The sequence below is a fragment of the Crocodylus porosus genome, unplaced genomic scaffold (assembly GCF_001723895.1).
Source record: "Crocodylus porosus isolate Cpor-Errol unplaced genomic scaffold, CroPor_comp1, whole genome shotgun sequence".
Lineage (NCBI taxonomy): Eukaryota > Metazoa > Chordata > Crocodylia > Crocodylidae > Crocodylus > Crocodylus porosus.
In genome coordinates, this window is record NW_017728886.1 from 95,020,925 (window position 1) to 95,046,707 (window position 25,783).

The 25,783-nt window shown below is 40.6% G+C and overlaps 1 protein-coding gene across 1 annotated transcript in view; it reads left to right on the plus strand.

Moving 5' to 3' along the window:
• The first annotated feature begins 18,265 nt into the window (after positions 1 to 18,265).
• Positions 18,266 to 25,783, plus strand: part of CNTNAP2 (contactin associated protein-like 2) — a 1,403,431-nt gene continuing 1,395,913 nt past the window's right edge. Inside the window, exons 1-2 of the mRNA XM_019535795.1 lie at positions 18,266 to 18,298; positions 18,745 to 18,982. Coding sequence (XP_019391340.1) covers positions 18,266 to 18,298; positions 18,745 to 18,982 — 271 coding nt within the window. The remainder of the gene's footprint in view (positions 18,299 to 18,744; positions 18,983 to 25,783) is intronic.

The following is a 25,783-nucleotide window of genomic DNA, read 5'->3' on the forward strand; positions in this document are numbered from 1 at the left end:
TGGCTTTCGGATATCACACAAATAAGCTTTCTTACAGGATATTCAGCATTCCCCATCTTCATTTAGGTCAGCTGTTCAGCAGTATTGTCCACTTCATGCCTTCAAAATTGATATGTTGGGACTCCTGTAATAGCATGTGTCTAGAAGTTGAGGCATTAAGATAAATCCCATCTATCATACTGGTTATAATATTTACAATACTGATGCAGCTCAGGCTATAGAACAGAGAGAAGAAAATGTAGGGAAACCCAGCTGTTCAAGATGGTAGAGGTCGTCTGGGAAAGGGGACTATTTTCCTGTTGTCCTTTTAAAATATATGCTTGTTAGAATGAGTGCTGCAAGCATGGGATTTCATGACCAGGCTTTAAGGCTAGTGTTTTAATGGCTATCTGTTGCTACTTAATTTATTTCAAGTGCTACTTTGGGATGGAAAGCTGTTGTTCTAAGAATTGTTGAAACATATAATACATAGTTGGCAAAATTTAATGTTCAAAACCAATATTTAGGTACTAAAATCAATTTGATCTACTTTGAAAGAAACTGGCCACAAAATAACTCTCTTTTTTTCAAGTTACACAGCAACCTTTACAGAAAAATCATGATCATCATCATAGAAAGGGGGATACAATTTTGTTTAAGGAAATATAATATAATAGGGGAAGAGTAGACTTTAAGGCATAAATATGCATATGCAGAATGAATTCTTACCTCAATTTTTTCCTGGTGGCTAAAGCATAAGGAAATAAAATGTTCCTGCTCATTTGTACCATTAAATTATATAGACAATATAATTTGTAATCAGTTCATTGTTGTACCCCTGCATTCAGCACTAGCAATTGTAGTCAGGGAGAATGGCATTCAAGAATGCCTTTCACTTCTCGCTACAGTCTTGTCAAATGTTAAGAGGAAATTCATTTCTTAGTAAAATTAAGCCTGACAATATTGTTCTAGTGGTTGTTGCTTAGGTAAGAAAACAATAAGTGTTCATCAGCTGTGAGAGAAGATAAGATCCAGCTGTGCTGTATTTCCATTGATTTATAGCATGCAAGCATCTTAAACACTCTACTCTTGGATTTAGTCTGTGGTAGTATATTGTAATTTATCTGTAATATAACAGAACCTGGAAAACATAATGTTAGACTACATTTCTGTCCATGGTGTGTCTTAATGTGAAGAATAAAGCTATATCTCCAAACTTCTGTACCTGTTCATCAGAAAATTCAACCTCTGTGCTCATTCATTATTAGAAAATACATACATTTTAAACATAGAAAATACACAGTAGATGCACCTTTTCTGTCAAGAGCTATTTGTAAGAGGAAAAAAAAATACCACCTCTGGAATTTCTTAATATTTAGAAAACAGCTATCACATGCTGTACGTACTATATGGGGAAATAAAAAAACAGTGCAGTTTAATACATGAAATCATCATAAATACAACAGATAATTACTGAACTAAGATGTTATCAATGTCATCCCATTTCCCAGTGTGGTTAGAGGGTTTTTATAGCTGTGATGGTCCAGGAAATGTAAGAGAGGAGAGAGACAGTTTCCAGGTTGGTGAGCTTTAGCTTTGTCCGCTTCTGCCTAAGACCTGAAAAATGTCAATCTGCTCCTGAAGCTTTGTCAAATCTCTCGCCAACATGCCAGCAGCGTCTGTGGGCAGTCCACGATCGCCGCTGGCTGCTGCCACCACTCCTAGCAGTGCCTGTGGGTGGTCGCCAGCCTCTGGTCAGTGGTTGCCACCCCACCCCCACTGCTGACAATGCCGGTGGTATCCGTGGGAGCTCCCAGCTTACTGCCGCCATACTCCTGCTGCTGCTGCACTCTTGCTGCTGTCAGCACAGCCGTGCTCCCCCAGCCACCGGGGCATGCGTGTTCATGTTCCTTCCTACCATCCATTGGTATAATTAAATGTTGCAGCTGCCAATTTTTTCTTGTGCATAATAAAGAAAATCTATGTAGCGTTGCCATCTCTGGAACTTGGACCAGAGCACAGGGGGTTGCCTATCCTTGTAGAGGCTGCACCATTCCCCTGCAGTAGGATCTGGACCAGCAGTGGCATGGTCCAGTTGGCTGGTGGGCTGCTCCCCACCCCCACACACACACGATTCTGAGCTGAGCTCTCACACTCCCCTCTGGGGCTACCCTAGAACCTCTTTGGGACCCTGTGCCTATGCTGGTGACTGCCAGGAGCCAAGGATAGCAAGTTGGCCCTGGAAGGTGGGCTGAGTCAATGCTGTCTCTGGCACTGAGTCTCAGGCAGCCTGGTCCCTTCCCCACCATACTGATCCCCAGAACAGGCCCTGCCAGATACCTTCCTGGTTCCTTGAACCATGGGTTAGTGGCTCCCATGCACCGTATCACCTGTTCCAGAGTTCTTCTGCACCCTAGCATCTCCCAATCAATGTGTGGTGTGGAGCATTTCCCCATGACTGCCATCCAGGGACTCTCAGGCATGTCATTCCAGGGAGGAGTCCCTGGAGTGGGGTTCTCCATGCCAGGTGGGTGGGCAGCAGCCTGTCCCACCACTCCAGCTCAGCAGGGCAACTGTTTCCCTATAGGAGGCAGCACTGACACCACTCAGGGGTGTCATAGCTGGATCACATACAGTTTTTGACCCTGTGCATAAGCTGGCACTGTGACTCTCTCAGCTCTATAGCAGTGCATGTGGACTGCCTCAGGGCTCGCCATCCGTAAATCTCATCCTTGGATCTTTATATTACGTTCCTGGGCCTGGACAGTTTGAACCATGGCAAGCAGTTGCCAAGATGTCCATTCTAAACTCCTACATCACGGCCCCCATTTGGTCCTCATGTTGCTGGCACCATCTACATGCGTCTTTGGTGCTTTGCGGCTGTCTGGGTGACTATCCTGAATCCAGCATCTCAGGCTCCATGACTGGACCTCCTGTGCACAAATGCAGAACCTGCAGGTGAAGGAGACACCAAGGGACTTCTGATGGGACCCGTGTCAGACCCTTTCCCCTGCCTGGGGCCAGAAAATACACATCTCCTCATGACCTGATGCTGACTATGACATAACTCCCACTTTCCACATCCCAGCTGGGAGAACCCAGACACTTAGGTTTCATATTGCTGCTGTAGAAGCCAGGAGAGATGGGAAACCTAAGTCAGGGCCCAGAGGGAAGGAGTTGGGTGGGAGGAGTGTTGCTAGGGAGTGTTGCCATTTTCCACTGAACTTTACCTGCAGCCGTGCTCATTCATAGATTCTCTGCCAAACAGCACCCAGAGGACCATTAGCAAAATGTGCAGTTTCTTCTGCCAGTTGCACTTTTCTGTGGGGCTCAAAAAAAAGTTTTCAGTGTGTATCGGGGCCTGTTTGGGGTAGGGTTTGCATGAGGTGGATCCAAGTAAACATGCTGGTCTCTCTCAGGAAAGCAACATGAGTTTGAGGGCTGGGTTGGTCAGTTGTCAATTGCCTGGATTTATGGTCCCACATAATATAATGCAGGCTGATAAGCCCCCAACGATAGTAGCAGGGGCTGAGCCTGGTGCATCATCGTTATTCCAGGCCAGTGGCACAGGGATTTGGAGGGGCATTGTGTGAAGGGCAGGAGGTCATTGAGGAGCATCAATAAATTAGTATTATCAGTCTCTTATGTGGATAATCATCAGGCCAAGAGCATGCTGAATATTAAAGTAGGCAACTACAGTCATCCCCATCAGTATACCCACATTTACCTAGGAGTCGTCATTTCCTCATCTATAAACATGAGATTCAGAAAGTCAGCAATACCGTCTCTGCACAGTTAGATGCCTTAGGACATTTAGCCATCATGACATGGGGCGCTAACTTCAAAGTTCACAGAACCACCTCACTTGAAATGGTATATGCCCCAGCAGATTATTGTGTTTCTGTCTGGTCCAGAAATTGTTGCACCAAAAAGCTCAACACTGTACTTAACAGTGCACAAAGACTTATACCAGGCCACAAAACTTACACACACAGATATACTCCTTGCATTCTAGAGTATTAGACCAAGTGACAAAAGAAGACAGACCCTAACTGTAAAATTCTGCTTTCTGATCTCGAACCTAAACATATTCTCCATCAGCTTATTATCATTGTTCCTTGTCACCCCAGGTGGTGCTGGGAAGAAAAGGGCTCTACCTATTTGCTGTTGATCTCCCCTGATGAGTTTGTAGGCGGCCACCAGGTCCCCCCTCAGCCTCCTCTTGCTAAGGCTGAACAGGTTCAGGTCCCTCAGTCTCTCCTCATAGGGCCTGTCCTGCTGTCCTCTTGCCAAGTGGGTGGCCCTCCTCTGAACCCTCTCCAGGCTGGCCACATCCCTTTTGAAGTGCAGTGCCCAGTACTGGACGCAGTACTCCAACTGCAGCCTGACCAAAGTTGGATAGAGGAGGAGTATAACCTCTGGACTAGCTTGAAATGCATCTTTGGATGCATGACAAGGTATGGCTGGCTGTGCTGGCTGCGCTCTGGCATTGGCGGATCATGTTCATCTTGGCGTCAATAATGACTCCAAGATCCCTTTCCGCCTCCGTGCTTTCAAGGAGGGAACACCCCAGCCTGTATGTATGTATATAGGTAGAGTGAATGGAAATGATCATTCATTCAGAGTAATCTGGTCTGAAATCTATTCTTACAGACTTTTATAACAACCAAAATGAGTCCCCTATTGGTCATGACCTTGACAGAAGCCTGGGTGAAGCTGAACAGACTGAGATCTGGATACGGATGCTTCAAAACATCACTGTACAAGATGACTATCTTGGACAGCCCCCTGTGTGAATGCAGTGTCCAGCAAACAGCACAGCCCTTAATCCAAAGTTGCAATTTTTACAAATGCCCAGATAGGGTAGCTGGAATCTGGACACTGAGCTATAATACCGGACAGTGGCTCGTAGCCGGCTGGAGGGAACAGGGAGAGCTTGGTTGGAAACAGGGGCTTCACCACCTCTGGTCCCTGAGAGCCTGAGGGTGCAGCCAGCCCAGCAAAGGAGACGAGCTCTGGCCTAGGCTAGACTGCCACCCCATGAGGGAGTGTGAGGAGGGTGCTGCAATGCTCCATTAGTTGCTGGTGGAATGACCTACCATGAGTTGTGATGGGATCTGGTGCAGATGTTTGTTACATAGCTCTAATCTACAGTGCTGGAGTTTGAAATACCATGTGCATCCAGGGTTATTTTAGAGCAGGATATCCCATTTTACAGTGCTCTATGTGACCATCTGTTTGGTAAAAGAGTGCAGAGAGCTTTCTGTGTGTTCACCACACAGTAAGTGTAACATAATTTGTCATACTGAAGGAATTGGTGGGTTTGAAAATGCAGACTAATTGCTACCATGCTGCTGAATGCTGAGTATTTGCTGTTTCCGTATTACACCTGATTACTCTTAAACATGTTAATCTTACATCTGATTGACACTAACAGCAAAACGAATTATTTCCCCCCTGCTAGAGACAAAGCTGAAGTGACAGCAAATCACAGGAGTCTGGTATCTCCCCAAATTCATGCCAAGCTTCATGACAAAGATACTACAAAAGAAAGTTGTATGCTTCTTAAGCCTTCAGTAATGTGCATTTGTGCTGGGTGTAAAATCTTATCCACATTTTAGTTATTCTCTGAAAACCAATATTAATTGATTGATTAACTGTAGATTTAAGATGTAAAAAGGGCCTCAGGTACATTCTCTAGTATAATAATTATGGAACTGTGGCATTCCTGCCTCAAAAATTAAGTCTGACATTTTTTTCCCTTTAATTTATCTTCATTTCTTTTCTCTTTCTCAATTTCTCTCCTTTTATATATATTTCTTTACTACTGGCATCTTTAGATTCTACCCTTGCAGTGTGAGTACGTGAGCACATGTTTGTGTCAAAAGCATCAGTAGATGGCCAAAAAGGAAAAAAAAAAAACTTTATTTTGTTGATGCCCAGATACTTTTTCTGTGAAGAAAGAAGGACCTTTCATCTCCATGTAATAATCTAATATTTGTCTTAAGAATTAAGTTAATTACATCTATATTTTACAGAAAAGAGTTATAGGACTGTTGCCTCTTCTATATACTGTTGGTAAAACAACTTTCAAATATCCCTTTCACACTGTTCTGATTATTCCACCATAATTATTCTTATGCTAATACTTTTCATTAGGGTTCTACTCGTCTCAAAATGTGTAAGAAGTGTCAGCCGCAAGTACAGATTTTTATAAGTTGTATATAATTTTCTTAAAGTGGTAAGCTTAGTACATACTATTAATATGGATGACTTTTAATAACCTTTCTTGTAGTAGATTGGCACAGACTAACAGAACATTATCTTCTAACTCCACACAGGAGCACATTCTCACCCATCATCTGGGGATAAGTTAAACCATTTAGCAAAATGAAACATTATCTGATTGCTTATTTAGAAAGTAGACTCAAGAGTGGGATCAATTTCATTGGACAGATAAGGTTGTAGCCCCATAAGATTATGAAATATCTGCTGCAAACAGTAGCTCAGAGCCAGAAGGAAGACTAATTTCTTGCTTCTTTTTCCACTCAAAAATCAGTTATATGGTACTTTTTGTGGAACCACTCTTCAGGGACTGTAGCTGTCTGAGATAACATCTGCAATAAACAAGTGCAGTTATCTGAACTTTGGCCTTATGCTTACAAGGCACCCAATAAGTTTCCTTATTCCAGAGGAAGAACACAATCTGTCTAAGAAATAAGAGTTGGGAGTTAAGAGAAGATAGGCTGAACAAACTAAAAAAGATCAGTAATCCACAAAATTATTGGTATATACATGCTATAATATATACTTTCCTGAATATGAGATAACGCTGCAGTTTGGCCATGTTTTGGGGCAGAGTGCTAAAAACACCCACAACCTCAACTTAAGGTGTTGGCATGCCAGTGGTGAACAGTGTTGTGGTCCTTGCTGTGGCAGTGGAGTCCCAGCCCCTTCCGGGGGGTGAGTGCCAAGCAAAATGCCTTGCGTGCCATACTGGTATATGTGCCAGGAGTTGCCTACTCCTAAGATAAACTATTATATTATCATGGGCTACAAGTTACTATATTGACAGAGATCACCCAAAACTATAGTTTGGTTTAAAGCTATAACATATTGGGTGTTAAAACCAGAAGTGGTTATACCTTGTTACACAGAATATTATCTAGGGGTTGGACAGAGGGCTCATTTACACTGTTAGAATCAGATTTTATATTGGTTTAAATGAGGATAAGACGGATCTCTGCAGCAGTGGAAATTACTCAACTGCACTATAGAATTACTCTGAGAAAAACAAAATAACGCCAGCCTAGGTGTTGTCTTCCTGCTTCCATCCCAGGGTAACTACTTGCTCAGTACAAGTAGGCTATTACTTGCTCCTTTACTGTATGGTAATGAAGTGCAAGTAGCACTTACAGCAAGTAGCTACCATGAAAATGAAAATATATTTTGATCCAATTATGTAAATGATACAGTGGATATCTATGGTTGTATTTTAAAATTCTGCATGAATAAATAGTCATATCCTATTTAGGAATCCAGGTATCATTGCAAATCAAGTTTCCTATATGTTGATTGGGTTTTAACTACCTGACTAACCTTCCAAAAAAGAAATAGAATTATTCAACTGTGTGCAGTTGATAAGATGCTATTTGGATAATGGCATGTTAAAGTATACTTGTTATATGATTCAGGGCATAGCTATGAAGCAGAAGAGCATGAGACATGAACCTGGATTTTCTGCATGCCAACCAAGCCATCCTAAACACCAGACTACATAGGGAGAGTCTCTTTTTTTTCTGATAGACATGCTACGTCAGACCTAAAAAAACCTTCCCAAAAATGTTAGTCAAAAACAACACATTTCTGTGAAACAAGTTGCAACAAACTACAAAAAACTGGATCTTTTTTCACCAAGCTTGATTAAAAAAAAAACTTCCTTGAATTTACCACTTTGTATACCACAGTGAAACACAATAGCCTCAGAAATTACATTGCCCTTTTATTAATTTGGTGAGGTTATGTTTCTACCAGAAATTCTCTTACGAGTAAAGAGAAATTCCATATAATGGTCACAGTATGGTTTTGATTTAAATGGCTGACATGCCAATAGTACCCTATCAAAAACTTCGGCTTTGAGACAATGGAATGCTATAAATTATGCACCCTTGAACTGTTTGTTATTTGGATAAAATACCTAAAAATGAAAAACTAAATTAATAAGAAACACAAAGAAAGAGAAATACAAAATTGAAGTCTCAGTCATTTTAATAATGCATTCTTCCATCTGAGACATATTTTGTAATGTTATTATAGGGCACTTGCGTACTTTTTATGTATATAACATTATCTTAAAGTTAGGGTTGGGTTATGTATGTATTTAGGGGCCACATATAATCTTTTCTTGTTGACTTTTTTTGGAGGCTGTTGCTATCTTCTCTAGGGATGGCAGAATTTCAGAATGGCTGAGATGATTCCCAGGATGTACATGTGTTCATTCTGCAAATATTTATGCCTCTTCTGATTTTGCCCTTAAAACATTTTTGACTAAATCTTTGCTTTTCCCAGGTGAACACGACCAGCTACAGGGATGGATTCTACTTTGGCAATGTAGATGCATATTTTGTAGGTTGTTTCAGAGGGAGCTCATTATGTATACTGTTCCCACAGGAGTTTGACATGGGGGACACAAGTAGTGTTAAAAAGAATGGTCCAGTTTACAGAAAACTGCAGAGTTAATTTATTTTTAAAATTTCAAAGGAGTTTCTCAGACTTTTGGTATTGTGATGGAGTGTCAGTGCTTCTGAAATTACCACTACTTCAAGGACAAAAGTGCCTAGTACATTTCAGACTTTGTTCCCTCTATTTTCTGTCAGCTGACATTCATCCATTCACCAGCTCCTAACAGACAATCAGTGGGTGTCAGTAATGTCAAGGATCTGTCATAATTTCTGTATAGTCTTCTTGCTTAGGCAGTGCTTTAAGTAAATGAGCACATGTTGGCAACCCTTAGCTATTTGTTATACAGCACATGAATGCTAGGAACATCAGCTTTCCCAGGCAAGGAAAGATTAATAACTGTAAGGGAATCTTACCAAGAGTTTGTTTTTTTAGTGGGGGCAAAAGATTGCTTTTTGACCATGAGAGCTATCTGCAAAAATCTACAACAGGGAACTGGAGCTGGTTAATTTACTTTATAAATATTGATAACCGGGTAGTGGTGGTGAGAGGCAGTGATATCGGTACAGAATTGTTATCCAGATATTAGATATATATACTTTCTAGCTATAGTTTCTTGCACGCTGCAGCAGCTGGTATAATATAAGATTTGTGGTTGGCAGACTTGTTAAGGTTCAGTTCATTTGTGATTAAAAAGATTCCATGGCACCCCACACAATTAACCCCACATTTCAAAACACATAAAATGCAATATTGTGTGTTTAAACTGTAATATTTGCTCAAATGCAAAATGAAAATTTTTTTTCCCCAGCCACCATGGGGGAAAAACGCCTCCTCATCTTATATTTGCATACAAGAAAACTTCATTAAATGCTTTGACTATCATTAAACTGTTGCCAAAAGTAGCATGTGCTCAGTAATGGAAACCAACTATGAAGCTGATTAAAGGCAGCCAACACATAACTATAAAACCCATATGGGGTAAACATAGCAATGAGAATGTGAATGTGCAGGTATGTGTGCATCTGCACGTGTGCATGTTGTGTCTCTCAAAAAACAAACGCACAAAAAAAAACAAACTAGGCACTTGCTGCCCCTGGAGGGGACAAACACCATGCCTGGGGGTATTGAAATACCACACCAGTCCTTGAAGAAATAAGAGAAAGCTCCGACATCCTCCCCGATAGGTCATGCAGCCCATCTGAAGCATATGTAGCCCCTATTTTGCACAGCCCCCCTCAGCACTGACTCTTTTTAGTTATGCTCAGTGGATACATGTCTACTTCCTCTTCATTCCCACAGCTGAGATGTGCCTTTCTTTCCTCTTTCAAATGATGCTTGTGTCTTCACCAGCCTTAAATGTCTGGCAGACATCACTAAACAGGCCCCCAAACAGGTCACCCAGGATTCCTCTGTTGACCCCTCTCTCAGCCTGAAGCATATGATTAGTGCACCCTGCCCTGCATGAGGTGGAGCCGGACCAGCTTGCCCTTTGCCTCCTTTGCATATACATTTTTGGAGGATCCCAGGACTCATAAAAACACCTGATCGCAGTTATGGGGGAAGCTTATTAGCATATGGCTCTTTCTGGGGGTGGTATCTAAAGTACACATATACAGAGCAGTGCTGAGCTGTGGGGTCACCATGTCTTGAAATACATTTGATTATGCTGGGGCCCAGCCCAGTGAATTACATAGCAAATCATTTTGGCTTTATACTAATATCGTGCATAGTTTTCTGTATTTGGGTTTCTTGGCTTCTTGTAGGCTCAGATCAAGCATTGTCTATGCTTGCCTGGCAAGGGAAACATCTTAATCATGGAAGTGGTCTTTCTAGTCACTCCCAGGAAAGACTGCTCACCTGGCACCTGGATAGTACCTGCTAAGTTAATGTATAGTAAACCTCCTACTTAGCTGCTAGAGTGGGAAGGTTTTGGTTTCAAGTTCACTTTATGGAAAGGGGAGACTTTTTCCTGGCTTGCCTTTGGGGCCTTATGGCTGAGGGTGAGCAAAACTTGCGGGCATCTAAACCCCAAACCTCCGGGCTTGGACCTGCAAATAGGATGCTCACCAAAGGTTCTGGGAACATCTGAAGTCCCAGATGGGGGTGGAGGATGTTTGCTGGTAGTAGGGCCGCTAATGGTTCTGGACTCTTGGATTTGGAATTTGTTTCGGCTGAATTGTCTTGGAATACATAAATAATTAAAAAAAAAAAAAGTTTGTACTTGGGCCTGCACGTAGGATGCCCACCAAATGATTTGGAAACATCTGAAGCCCCAGGTCGGGGGAGGATGTTTGCCCATAACAGGGCCATATATGGTTCTTGTATGATTCACAGATTTGGAACAAATTTGGTTGATTTGACTTGGAACAGACTCAGTACCCAGTGAATCTTTTCAAGTTGTATCATTTTTCGCTCCTTGTTTATAAACCAACTCATTTTGGTTAGTTTAATTCAGAGTCTGCTACAGACTAGCATTCAGTCTAGATTGAGCAACGTTATTATTCATCTGTTTACATAATATTGAGTATTCAAATGTCCTATGGTACATTTTAACTTAAAACACTCAGTGCAAAAGTATCCCTAGGTAACAGTGTACCTTCCATGAGCCTCAAGCATTTTGTGATGTTTACACATTAATTTAGACAGTGCCCTGAAAGTTTAGGAAGTAAACAGGTCTATTTAATGCAAATGTAAAATTCAGAACCGAAGGGATTATTATTTGGAAGTTGGAATCAGTTAAAAGAGCAATAAAATGGATGCAGAATTGCAAATAAAAGTTTTAATGATCTTGCAGAGCATTAAATTGAAACTAGTGAAACTGTAAGCAAAGCTGTATGTTTATCTTGCTTAAAGGTAGAGTAAACCACCAGAGTTTCAGTTACAAAAAGAAAACGCTCTATTCTTTTTGCTGGCACTACCCTCTATAAACAATATTGACTTGCATAGGTATGAAACCATCAGAGAAACCCATTCATGAATAATATAATGAGTTGAGACTATGGGGAAGCTTATGTTCCCTATGGTTACCTAGCCAAACCAATAACAGTAATAGTGATAATAATGAAAACAACAAGGTTGATCCACCATAAAATAATACAAACTTCATTTTCTCACTGAAATAAAATAATTTATTTTTAATTAATTCTCAGATTATATATATATATATTTTCAGTGAATAAAGACTTGACCAAAATTTTACCCATCACAATTCTCTATATAACAAATCATAAAACTTTGTTTTCAATGCCAGAATATATCTTTAAATGGCTAAGGGGTACAGGAAATGTAATAAAGGGTCTGTTATCCATGACTTACTAATTTCCTTACAAAGTACTTCACTTAATTTTTCAGTTTGTTTTGAAAATAGGTAAGAGGAATAATGAACAAACTTGAAGACACAAAATTGACAGCTTCCCATATCTAGGTTAAGATACAGGAAATACATTTCCTTATTAGAAACAGGACATTAAAAAGATTTCCTAAATTAGCAAAAGATACATTTTTTTGGAGGGGCTCATTTAACAGTAATAAAAACTAAATTCTGATCGAAGATTGGATCTAACTGAACTCCAGTTGGCATTTGGGCTCCACCACCAGCATGCTTTTTTGGTTTAGGCTGGGAGGCTGTTCCTATTATTATCTTGGAATTGCATGCGTTAAAATGGTGAAGACATGCTCTTGAGCTCAGTCTCATCTTCTCTTTGGAACAGTGTAACTCCACTGATTTCAGGCTTTTTATTTCAGAGTAATCTTGGAGTGATGCAGGAAAGTATTGCTAAAAACTATGTTGAAAAAGTTGTTGCTGTAATGTATTGTGTAGCATATATTTAAATGGTATAATTAATATGTCAAAACACTACAATGACTCAGGTCAGAATAAGATTAATTTGCTGTATTTTAAAATCACAAACAAGAACTTGGTTTCCCTTTCTTCAAAAAGCTGCTTCTTGAGACTTTTGATGAAAATCACGCACCAAATGCTGAAGATGTTTGCATTTTTAAATAACTACAGTGCGTAGTTTCATTTCTCTTTCTTTTTCTACCCCTTTTACAATCCCTTTCTCTCTCTCAAAGGCAGAAGGAGGAAAAAGGAGGAAAAATTAGAAAACCAGAATATTGAGGGGAAAAAATCTATGAAAACTGATCATTTTGAACAGCTTGTCTGAACCACTTTTATACAAAAATTGACCAGCTACCTCTAGAGCAGCAGTTCCTAACACAGTGCCCACGAGCGCCATGGCACCCCCTGAAGTCTATTCAGGTGTCTGTGTGCACTTTCATGAACAGCAAAAATCATTATTCCAATAAAAAAAATGTCGTCATATTGGTGCCCGCTGCTTTTTCTTTTAAATTTGAATGTTCCTTTGGACACACAAACATTGGGAACCACGGCTCTAGAGGTAAAGATTTTGCTGAAATGTATGGAATTACACCCCACCAGGTAGATGTTCTGGTTATAAATGGAGTGCATCCAGAGGAGTGTGCACCTGCTTCACAATTTGGTTGCTAGTGCAGTTGTAGAGAGCAGGGACTCGGCTCCTTATCGAGGCAGTGGTGGGGAAGCGTATGCAGAGTGGTTTCCCTGGGCGCTCTCCAACTCGGTGCTGGCCAGACTTGTGGGTGTAGTGGCAGCAGTGGTGGGGGGCAGGGCAGAGACACAGCATATCTGGAGCAAAACAACTATTATGCTGATCATCAGAGAGCAGTTTTGCTACCTGCCACAGCTTGGGCTTCAGCTATTGTGTTGCGGTGTGGGCGTGGATGCAAATGTTGGCTCTGGTTCTTGTGGCTCAGGGCAGGCTCCCCTGATACCTGTTTCAGCAGTCCCCATTGCTTGAGGTCCCTGGGGGGCACCACTCTGGAGTCCAGGGCTCTCCCTAACTTCACCCTCCCACAAGACATGCTACTACCTGTTCCCCAGCCACAACAGCTAGATCCTGTGCCTGCACTCATGCCACAGCACCAGCAGCTGGAGTGCAGGTAGCCCAAGTTAATGCCAGATGACACCACCACTGTCGCTCTCTGGGGATCAGCATAATATTTCCCCCTACATCCCTCCTACCCTTCCTAGGGTGAAGAAGCCCACAAGATCCAGGTGAGGGAGGAATGGGTGGCAGGGGCACACAGGGCATTAGGTATGTATGGTCTCCCCAATCTCCAGCCATGGAGTGGGGAAGTGGCTCTTCCTTGGACCCTCGCCCACTACCCCTTGCTCCTACAGATTGCCCCAAGCAGCTGACTCAAGGGCTCTGCCCAGGCTTGGACCCCTCTTCATCGGGCTGCTATGAATAACATGATAGTAAAATGCTTGGTATTACACAATTTGGTAATTGCACATTTGGCTTAGTTACCCACAGAAGCTTTCTATATTTTTAGCTTTTCATTACTTTAGCTTTGGGCTATTATGCTGGTTTATGAAGATACATTTCTTTATCAGGATGGTTATGGTGAGGAGCTACTATACATTGTAAGAAGGATTTTTTTTTCCATAAGCAGAAGACCAAGTTTAATAATACAGAGCTATACTCTTGTCATGGTAAGCTTTTGAAAAAGTGATGGCATGTCATCAGGAAGAAAGTGGTTGTTTCTTTCCCTCTACCCCCATTCTTTATCCTTTTGTACCTTTCTCACTGCAGCCTCATTTCTTTTGGCTGAGCTAGTCTGGATGAGCCTCCTTTGAGAGCCTGTCAGCATTTTAATTGCCCAAAGAGATTGCAGCTGAATTGTACAAACACTTCCTCAACCCCAGAGGCTCTGTAGCAGGCAGGACATCTGCCTCTGTAGCATCTGCCTCTGTATTATGCCAAGTGCTGCTCATAATCCAACTGTGAATGGATACAAAATTGGGGTCTTCTGCAAGGCAGTGCAAAGCCTTGAGAAACTGGCAGTGGCTCTCACACAGACTTTTGTAATTGAATGTTCCACATCATTTCACCCACTTGCAAAATCTCACTTATTACAGTTTACAAGTTAATTTAAAATGTTTGTTGAAGGTGAGATGCTTGCAGATATGGCCACAGGAGCTACTCCAAATGTGTCTTTGTCAGGAAGGCCCATGGCTTTCATATAAGTGAAAGTATGCAGCCCCCATGCAGGAACAGTGAATTACAGAATATTTATCTAAAAACAAAATACCCCAGTAACTACTAGCGTGAAACCTATGTACAGAGTAATGGTGTATGTGGAGCAACACAATACACACAGAAATTCATTGGAATGTAAATGGGGTTCAGTCACTACAATGACAAAGAGGCCCAGGGTTGATTAGGCACCGAGACTGAGGCACGGAGGGCTCAGAGACATGTTTCATCTAGGTGGGGACTGTTGCATATTAGTCAGTGCAATGTGAGGAAAGCTGGAACTGCTACTCTGTTTTTTCTTGTGCAGAACACTGACACACTTCATTTTCCAGATTTGCCATTATGGCACCACCAAAAACATTAAACTCTCATAAAAAAAATATTTATATTATGTTTTCCCTGTGGGGCAAGGTGAGGAAGGATCTCAACTAAGAACTGAAGCTGAGATAATAGATGACAAATAAAGTCATGATCTCCATAACCCTATTATGTAACATTTATTTCATTATATCCACGTAAGAATACATATGTGTATATTATAATAATAAGTGTATAATATTTGTTCACTATAAATAAGTATTGATTAACAATCTAGTGGTTTATAACATTAACTGACATAAATAATATTATGTTGCGATATGGTTGCAGTGAGATGCATGCAACATAATAAATATAAATGTTTACCTCTCTGAAGCCAGGTTGGCAGCTGGTATATATCTGTGTAGCACTACTTAAGTCAATACAGCTCTGGGTTTTAATAAAGTGAGTACTGGAGTAAAAAGAATAATATGAATTTACACCAATAAAAGATTTGACCTTGCTTTTTGCGATGGTGTTGCAGTAGGTGGCAGTCGCTGTACTGTGTACACTAGTAACAGCAGGCCAATCTATAGCGATGAGATTCAACAACAAGTGGGTAGCAGACTGCGAATGTGGATTTATTTCTCTTGACATCTTTAAAAACTTTAAAATGAGTGCTGACTTCAGCATAACTATTCCCTTCAAGTCCTCAAAAAAGCACATTTTAATCAGTATTTGAAGAAATCCTTTTTAACCTCAAGAAACATTTTTTTGAATGTGGAAATGTATGCAAGTTCTTCAGGCAATAAAAAACCATTAGAAAGAAAGAAAAGAGGGGACGGAGGAAAAAATTTTCATCACAGTTCTAGCTGATGGAGTTCAATTTATAAGAGCTGATAGGAAACCTTTCCTATGACTGTATCAAGACACAGATTCTGCATTCTGGGTGGAACAACAAGCGATAGCACTATTTATGGATCATCCTGGTGATATTACAAGTTTTTTCAATGCTGTGCCAGTTTCTGTTTTTTATGCAATCCAAAAAAAGGTCAAAATACCTTTATAATGATTTCCTAGATATATTGATAATAGTTATATATGTTTGTTTTTGTTTATTATGTATACTTATCCTACAAGACTTAATCAAGAATGTAGTTATGACATTATCAGGACTTAGATACCTGAGTGTGAATCTTTTTCTGGAGCATGGGCTACTCTATTCTCCACTAAAATTACAGTTAAGCAGCAAAAATAGAAGGGAATGGGAAGTGTCTGGAGATATACTGAGACAATATACTGCTCTCCCTGAGCACACTGGAAGTTACCTTTTTGTAAGTGGCAAAGCCTCTACATAGCTGGTGAATCCATGTGTATAATAGATACAGGCATATGAAATATGACGTTCAGTCAGCTACAATAATGTAAGTCTATTCAGTTGTTCAGGTGACATTATAAACCACAAGTCTGAGCCTTCAATAGTGTTACTTTTTACCTTTCCATTTTAAAAGAAGTGGCTATCTTTTCTGAGGTAGTCATATTGATATTAATATCATGCCAGATATTTTCAAAGGAATCTAGAGATGAAAGCCCTTTCCAAATGACTATCCTGAAAATACCTAACATAAACTTCACTAGCTGCTCAACAGGATTCATTTGCCCAACCAGTTGCCTTAAAGGACCATAACTGTAATAAATATTACTGAATGCCTGAAGATTAATTTCACCCTCTCAAAAGTAACTGAAAAAGATGATTATTGTGTGTTTTGAAGCTGAGCAATTTTGAAGTCGACTTTCAAAGTAGATGATTGTTCATGGTGAATGCTTTGCTAAGACAAACAACATCTGTTGATAATATTTTAATAGTATTTTACCCTTTTAAAAAATGGAAGCACATGAATATTTCTGTGTAAGCATCTGAATTAGTCTCCAGAATATGCATTACTGACTTTTAGGTCTCCGTATCATTAGGCCACGTGTAGATGAAATGAGGGGCGGGTGTGCACAATACATTAAAGTGGGCTAAATGATTTTGCATGGCTTTAATGGTGTTGGTGTTTGCGAGCCTTGGCAGTATATTGCACATTAGTTCCAACCATAGTAGGAAATTTGGTGGCATAATGCACCTTAAATGACTTGGGGTGCAGCAAACTAAAACACCTCTGAGGAGTTTGTTTGCTGCCCCTACAGCCACAGAGTGAAGCACCAGGCTCCGTGAAGCCCTGCAGGCAGCCTGGCAGTAGATTGGGAAAGCAAACGCCATCCAAGAAAAGCGGTGGAGCCTGATCTCCCACACCACACAGAGCCTGCTTGTCTGAGCTGTGCAAGGGCCTGGTGCTTCCCTCCGTGGCTGTGGTGCCCCCTGGGACAGCCCAATCCAGGTGCCTGCAGGCATGTGCCAGCTGGTGGGGGGAATCACCAGCTGCCCCCACAGCCCAGAGACTGCTTTGCCTGCCAGCAGCTCACCCTCCCCTCCTAGCCGGAGAGACAGGTAAGTCATGCTTGACACAGGGGCTTAAGCAGCCGTAAATTGAAGTGGTGCCTTTTAGGGCCCCTGTTTCATCTGCATATGCCCTTAGATGACAGTCTGACATCAGACTGTATAAGAAACGGACTTCCTTTCTGAAATCTGTGGATGGAAAATGTTATATATGAGCTAACTATTATTATCAGTTGCAAATCCTAATTCTGGTACTCCCACTGAACTCTACTGATAAGGACAGAGCAAACATGACTCGATATAGCAGAATGGAAGATAAGTTGCAGCGATGCCTGAAAGGATGTTTGTGGTGAAGAACACCTGACTTTGAGCAAGAAGATATGAGTTCCAGTCTGATAGAACCTGATTATGTTGAACTTATGTTGAAGCCTCCATCACAAGGCTCATCTACTTGTCAAGGCTTTGAGAAAAGGAGAAGCATCTGGGGAAGTACAGACCTGTCAGCCTGACTTCAATACCCAGAAAGATCATGGAGCACCCTTAAGGAATCTACTGTGAGGCATCTAGAGAAAAACAATACTATCACAAACAGACAGCATCGATTCATCAAGAGCAAGTCATGTCTGACCATCCTGATTTTCTTCTATGATAAGGTGATAGGCTGTATGGATGGGAGGAGATGAGTGGATGGGATATACCTTGACTTAAGTAAGTCTTTTGACACCATCTTGCATGGCATTCTCATTAGAAAGCTAAGGAAATAGAGAATAGTTGAAACTATCGTAAGATGAATTACCGGTTGTATCATAGTACTCAACAAGTAATTGAGCCATTGATGACTCCACGTCCAGCTGGAAGGAGGTATTGAGTGGGGTTTCTCAGGTTTCTGTCCTGGGTTCAGCATTGTTTAATATCTTCATTAATGTTTTGGATGATGGGATTGAGTGCCTGCTTAGCAAATTGGAGGACAATACAAAACTGGGTAGATTGCAGATATGTGGGAGATTAGAGCTAGGATTCAGAATAACCTGAATAAACTGGAGAAATGTTCTGCAGTCAATCAAATGAGATTCAACAAGGACAATTACAAAGTCATTCCTGGGATGGAATAACCACATGCACAAATGCAGAATGGGGAATGATTAGTTAGGCTGCAGTACTACATAGAATGATCTGTGGGTTGCAGTAGATCATAAGGCGGATATGAACCAACAGTGTGGTATTGTTGCAAAACAAACTGAACAGCATTCTGGGTTTTATTAATAGGAGCGTCACTTGCAAACTAGCATTGGCGAGGCCTCAACTGGAGTGCTGTATTCGTTTTTATCCCCACTCTTCAAGAAGGATGTGGACAGTATGGAAAGTATCCAGCAGAAAGAAACAACAATGGTTAGGGGCGTGGGAAAGAAGACCTATGAGAAAAGGCTGAAGGAGCTAGTGTTATTTATCCTAGCAAAGAGAAGAACGAAGGGGAGGTTTGATAACAGTCATCAGATAACTGAAGGTCAGTTAGGCAGTCAAGTTTCTTTGGGTGAATCTGATATCTTTTATTAGACCAACTTAAATAGTTGGAAAAAGAATTTCTTAGAAATCTTTCGGGTTTAAAAAGCCTTCATCAGGCTGAGAAAGCCTCTGCAGTTGGTATGTGCTCTTCCTGGATGGAACAAGTGGTAAAGAAGCCAGAGGCTGGGCTGGTATGCATGCAAGACAGGCAGTCAGTCAAGATGTAAATTGGCACTTGGCAGCAAAAGTTGCAATATTGTTACTAAAATGTAGCACAGTTGGACATTGGGTGGGGGGGAGGGCTGAGGCTGGCAATGTGTAAGTCAGTAATAAACTCAGTTATTGTCCTAATGATTGTATTGCCTGGGGTGCTTGTCCACTTGATGGGGGTTTAGTCCCCAAGGTTTTATTCTGTGCCCCCTAAATTGGGCTTTTAATTGAAAAACCACTGTTTCGGTTTTTCTGTCATGTTACGGTGAGGGACCCAATCCTTTTGTTGTTGTTGTTGTTATAGGAGCCAAAGCCTGCTTATGGCCAGGGGGCAAGCTGCCAGGGGGCTAGGGAGCAAGCCACCCCTGAGCTGTGTGATTGAAGTGCCCTTCTGTAATTTCTATAAGTACCCAGAGGCTGCAGGCACCCAAGCTTGCTTGTGGACTATTGTTTGTACTTTCTGAAAGACTCCTAAGAGGACAATGTCTGCCTGCATGGTAGCAGGCACATCAACTCACTTGCAAGGGCTGAAATGGCACCTTGGGAATAAATTTATTTTAGGATGATTATAAATGAGGTGAGCAAATAGACCCTACACACCACTTCCAAATGCCTGTACATTTCAGTTTTAAGTGCTGTAAGAAAAGCTGTTTTCACCAGTTGGAAACTATTCCACAGCCTAATACAACATTAAATACATAATATTTAAAGTTCCTTTATAATTGCACTTATGTGAAATATGCAGTCTTTTTTTTTCTCATGTAGTTTGTAAGTAAATTATATCACCCACAAAATGAAAAGTCTATTCTTTTCCAGTTGCAACTGCATAGAAAAGTCACCCACAATAACTAATTGGGGTGGAAAGAGAGAAAGAAATCCAATTATTTATTTGTAAACAAGCCAACAAGCTCTGGGTTTTATACAAATTTAAACCAAAAGATGATTTGAGATGAATCCCATATGTATTTCAGCCATGTGCTATCAGATCCTGGTAATGAATTCTGCTAGCAGATGAATATTTTATTTTCAACATACTACACACAAACTGAGACACAACCAGGGGCTAAAAGTGCCAGAAGAATCCTATCTTATTAGCAACAATATTGCAGTTGTATCTTGGGAGTCAGATGTAATTTCTTAGGAAACTTCAAACAGGGATTTTCTCTATCCCTGTTCTATGTGTTCTTGGAACAAACACTACCCTTTTTACTAAGCGTGTACTACATAGGAAAAGACGTGGAAATGCTAGCAACTTGGCATGTTCCCTTCTTTGATTGCTTCCTAGCCCTACTGCAGGTGCTTTGGAGGAATCATACCTCTCAAGTATTTAGGGGAGCCAGAATTAGAAAAGCCATTATCTATAGCATTCTTCCCTCCTAGCAAAAGGAATACCAATTCTAAAATGAGAGTATTTTAACCAGTATTCAAAATAAGCTCAGTGCCTTTTCCCTCTGGGAGGGTCATCAAGATCAATGTTTCATTAGCTAGTGACAGGAAAGGGTCTATATATTAGTGTATGTGTCCCCTTATATATGAAGTGCTTTCTCAAGCTTGTTGGGAATTTTAATGAAGTGTGTTTTCATGAAAAAAAATATCAAAACTCTTGGTACAAAAGGGCCAGTCTTGATGAATTTCCCATTTCAAGAGAAAAGAAAAATATGCAAGGAAATAAGTTTGGCATTGTCAAATGCCCTTATTCTAGCAAAACAGTTCCTTTTTTGATTCAAAGTAATTTGTCATTTTTAAATTAATGTAAATTTCTAGTAATAATTACAAAAAAGATAAGAAAGGTTGAAATCAAAGCAAAATATTTAATTCCATAAGTAAAATATTATGAACTTACCTCATTTTTTTTGGACTAGCCATTCGTGAACAAGTTTTCAAATTTTCTTCATAATTTTGGATGAAACATTTTTGAAACATCACACATTTTCATTGGATAAGAAAATCGTTTTCTAACCAGCTCTTGTATATCAGTGTGATAAATTGCATTAACTATAAAGGAATATTTTTTTACCACTTCCTCTATATCATTTCTACCAGGAATATAACTCCAAGTCTGTGTGCACCTTCAGACCATTGCTCATTGTTAACTTTACTCCTAAACTAAATGGATGTAAGAGGGATGATTGCTCGAACGAGCCTCTTATTATAGGTGTAATGATTTAAATTGAGCACTTAATGTATGAATTGATACTCCATTCATATAAATGTATTTATGAATTTGGTAACTGTTTACCATCCTCACAATAAAATGTTTCATAAAAAATATGAAAACTCATGGGTCTTTCACATTTTTGAGAAGTGTCTATTTTCAGAGAAACAAATGTTAATTTTTCGTATGCTCTTCTCAGTACTGAAGCTAAGCCTGTGACCCAGGGAAATACTTCATTCAAGCTGCCCATTCCTTTCCATCTAAATATAACTTCTTATATTAGTGAAAAGATAAATTTAGGATCATGAGATGGAATTTAATTACACACTAATTAATAATATTACAAATCACAAAGGAGCAGAAAGACTTTTTGGTTGCATACATTTTTATGGGATATTTATGATAATCTCTCTCTCTTCTGCTCTTCTCCCTTTTATGCTTGTTGTTGACAATGTGATTCTATTCATTAGAAAACTCAAAGAAGTGGGCTCTGATCTCCTAGGAATTAGATATCTGGGTTTAAACCTAATGGGCACCTAAACACATGCAGAGAAGCTGCTCTGATGTGCTGTATTTACAACACTGTGTAGTAATTAGTATGCTCCAGCAGACCCACATGTACCAACATCCTTACACTGAAAAATGGTGGTGGGATGCTTTAACTAAAGCTTGCTGATACACGTGAGTCCCTGGGCTGTTTAATTAGAGCAGCCACCCTGACTCCCAGAGCACATCTATAAATGCCCAATGATTTCCAAACAGTTTCAAGAAACTTTAATTGAAACCTGTGTTCTCTTGGCATTTTTGCGGTCCCCAAAAAGCAGATTTTCTAGTTCTTGTGCTCTTCCTTCACCATCCCTTGTCAACTCTAGTATTTTAGATAAAAGATGGTGGATGCATTTGAAAAGTGAATATGTTTTCAAACAGGATTATCAGTTCTACTCTCTGTACCAACTCCTTGAGGGGCCAAATGAATTCCTAACAATGTCTGATTCTGACCTCACTTGTCCATTCAGTTTGAAACATAAGAAATGCCATTTACTGTGTCAGAGCATAGGTCCATCTTGCCCATATTCTGTGTCTCAGCTGCAGAGAGTGAATGAAAGAGAAAGTGAGCTGGGTATGATCAGGGATTTTCCCCCATTGCTCCACTCTCACTTACAGCCTCCGGGATGTAAGGTATGGTAAGTTCTAATATAGAGGCTGTGTCCCTAAGTCCCATGCTCAATAGCTACTAATTCCCCTTTCCTGCAAGAATTTTTCCAATCTCTTTTTGACACTTTGTGAAAAAGAACTCCCTTCATTATTTCTAAACTTACTACTTACTTTTTTTATTTTGTGTCTCCCCTAGTTCTTGCATTGTGAGAGATAATAAATAATAAATTCCTATTTACTTTCTCTTCCCCATTTAGTATTTCTTAAACCCCTACCTGGTATGTCTAGATGTGTGTGGATGTTTGGTTTCCCAGGGACAAGCAGCGGCGGTGCACCTTGCACTGCTGCTGCTTCTCCCTGGGGAATGCCTGTGCCACTCATGCTTTGGCGTGTGGCAAGTTGCCCCAGGTGAGGTAGGGAAGGCTGCAGCCAGCACAGGGCTGGTCCAACAGCCTTACCTGGGGTCCAGGGAGTCTTCCAGGGCTCCAGCCATGATGATTCTGCTGTGCAGAGCCTGGCTGGCAGTGGAGCGCAGCTCTGGGCAGCCCAGCTCTGCTTTTCAAAAGCACACACTGGCCAAGTGTGTGTTGTTCTGGGGTTTTTTAGGTTTTTTAGTGGGTTTTTTTTGACCCCTGAATATTCAGAGGTCAAAAAAAAAAGAAAACCCAGAAAAAAAACCAGTGCAGCGCACACTTGGGCAGCATACCCTTGCATCATACAGCACACCAGCCTGTGCGGTATGTGGCACTGCAAACATGTTTCAGTTCATCTGGATGCACCCATTATGTCCAGTCTCAAGCACTTCTTTTCTAAACTGAATAAACCTAGCCTCTTTAGCCACTTCTCATAGGGAGTCTGATTCAATGATGTGGCTTCCTTTTTCTGCATCAGATACGTTCATTTCTATTTCATCTAACCTACTAAACTAGGAGGTCACATAGGTATTGTAGTACCATTGATGAGTTATGGTAATGTGTGTGTATACAACTGAGACAGACAGGACTCAAAGGCCTATAATGAAATCATAGTAACAGCACACTGCCAATAAAGTGGTCTGACTTTATTTATGATTTAAAGGGTATCACAAAATTTTAATGAGGGAGAAAATGTTTCTTTTTTGGTTTGTTTGTTTTTTAAGTAGAGTTGTATACAAAATCTCCTTCTGCCTTGAATCCTCCATATTTCTAATGGTTTTTTATGATTATTCTGACAAGATCTTACTTCTAACATCAACGTAGTGATAAGTGTTCAAAGCTGTGTGTAGGTGAAATGGGGGCCCTAAATTGAAGCGGTGGGTTTTAAAAACCACTGCTTCAATTTAGGGATGATTAAACCCCAGTGTTGTGCACATACCCTGCTGACTAACTTGCCTGTCTGGTGGGTAGGGGATGGCAAGCTACCAGCAGGCGGAGTGGCCCCTGAGCTGTGGGGTGGGCTGTTACTTCCCTATGTGGCAGTGGTGCCCCCAGCCCCTGCAGGTAGCACCTGCCCACAGGCACCCAGCTCGCAGGGCCCCAGGGGGCACCACACGCGGCCTCAGAGAGAAGCACCGGGTCCCCACACAGCTCAGGTAAGCAGGCAGGCTCTGGCTGGGGGGGAATCAGGCTTGCCAGTTTTCTTGGACAGAGCTTGTTTTCCTGGGCTGCCACTAGGCTGGCTGCAGGGCTTCCTGCAGAACTGTGGAGTTACATGGAGCCCAGTGCTTTGCTTCATGGTTGTCGAGGCAGCATACTAAAACTCCTCAAAGGAATTTTAGTTTGCTGCACCCCAAGTCATTTAAGGTGCATTACACCTCTGAATATCCTACTGCAACTGGAATTAATGTGCAATACACTGCTGAGGCATGCAAACACTGACACTATTAAAGCAGTGCAAAAGCATTTAGCTTGCTTTGAAATGTTGTGCATACACGCCTCTCATTTCGTATACACACAGCCCAAGAAAGATAAAAACCATAGGGAACAGCAAGAAACCTTTTTAATTTAAATTTTGTTTTCAATACATGTCATTTTCTCATAGAATATTGATTATCATGTGAGCTAGCTGTAGTGCTAATCAACAGGGATTCTCACACATTCATCCTGTAGATGAAATTACTATACAAATTATCAGCAACAATTTCACAGCAAAATCACAAAAGAGAACAAGCAAATGCCCAGATCCTTGAGATGTAATTCTGTGAGCAATTTTGACATCCATAATAGCTTCCATTGAATTATCTGAAGACATTTTACAAACACCAACTACACCAACTACACTTCACTCTGACCTGTGGTTTTAAAATTCATGCACATCTATCAGCATAAAGGAGCCCAATTTTCATTTGTGCTGGCCATCTGGCATCTGGTGACTTCAGTGGGGTTTGTTATACTCACTGCTTCTGAGGATGAGATCTAAGAAGTTCAAAAGACTTAAGGTAAAGTAGGGAGTCTGTGGCAGAACTTACAATAGTATGTGAAGCATCCTGACATTGGTGTCCTGTTCTAACCAGTAGATACAATCCCTTGTGTTCCACTTGGTAAAAAAAAGAAAAGAAATCAGAGCAAATTAATGATAACTGGGAAGGGCTTTTAAAAAGTTTCCAAATATAATAGTGTTTGTAATGCCTAAAATATATCATAAATCAGAAGAGCATATATATAGTTGGCTAAATTAGCTGCTTGCTTGCCATGCATTTTCTTTTATATATTCACTTATATAAGGACTACCCTGCCTCTCTCTGTTATATGATAGATGTATTAAGCTCTGAGACACAGACAAAAAGTACAAATTCAAGCTGAAATGATTTCTAAGAATTGACAAAAAGAAACAAAATTATTATTTTAACCTTCCCTGTTGCTTTCTATGATATTTATTGCTGTGATAGAACATCCTCAATCCTTTTCCATCCTTTGCTGTTTGGAATAGGATCATTTTGCAGCATGAGGCAACATCTTTTCTGGAGGAAAAGAATTGCTTAGAAAGGCATGTCCTCATCATTGATAAGTGGAATAAACTTCAGTGCTTTTCACCTGAAATCTCAGTAGCATTACTGGTCAAAAATTGACAGGCTGCAACATATTAAACAAAACATAACCATCTCTTTTGGAATATCAGTTACATCTGAACTGGAAAATGTGTAATTTTCAGGAACTACTTCTACTTGACTGAAAAAGAAGTTTAAATAGTTATGGAATTACTTAAAGTCAAGTAGAAACATCCGTATGTTGAGTATTAGTTGCATCCCTATCTGGCACTGGATTTCAAAACATGGTTCCTTTTAGATGTTGTCAAATTGATTGT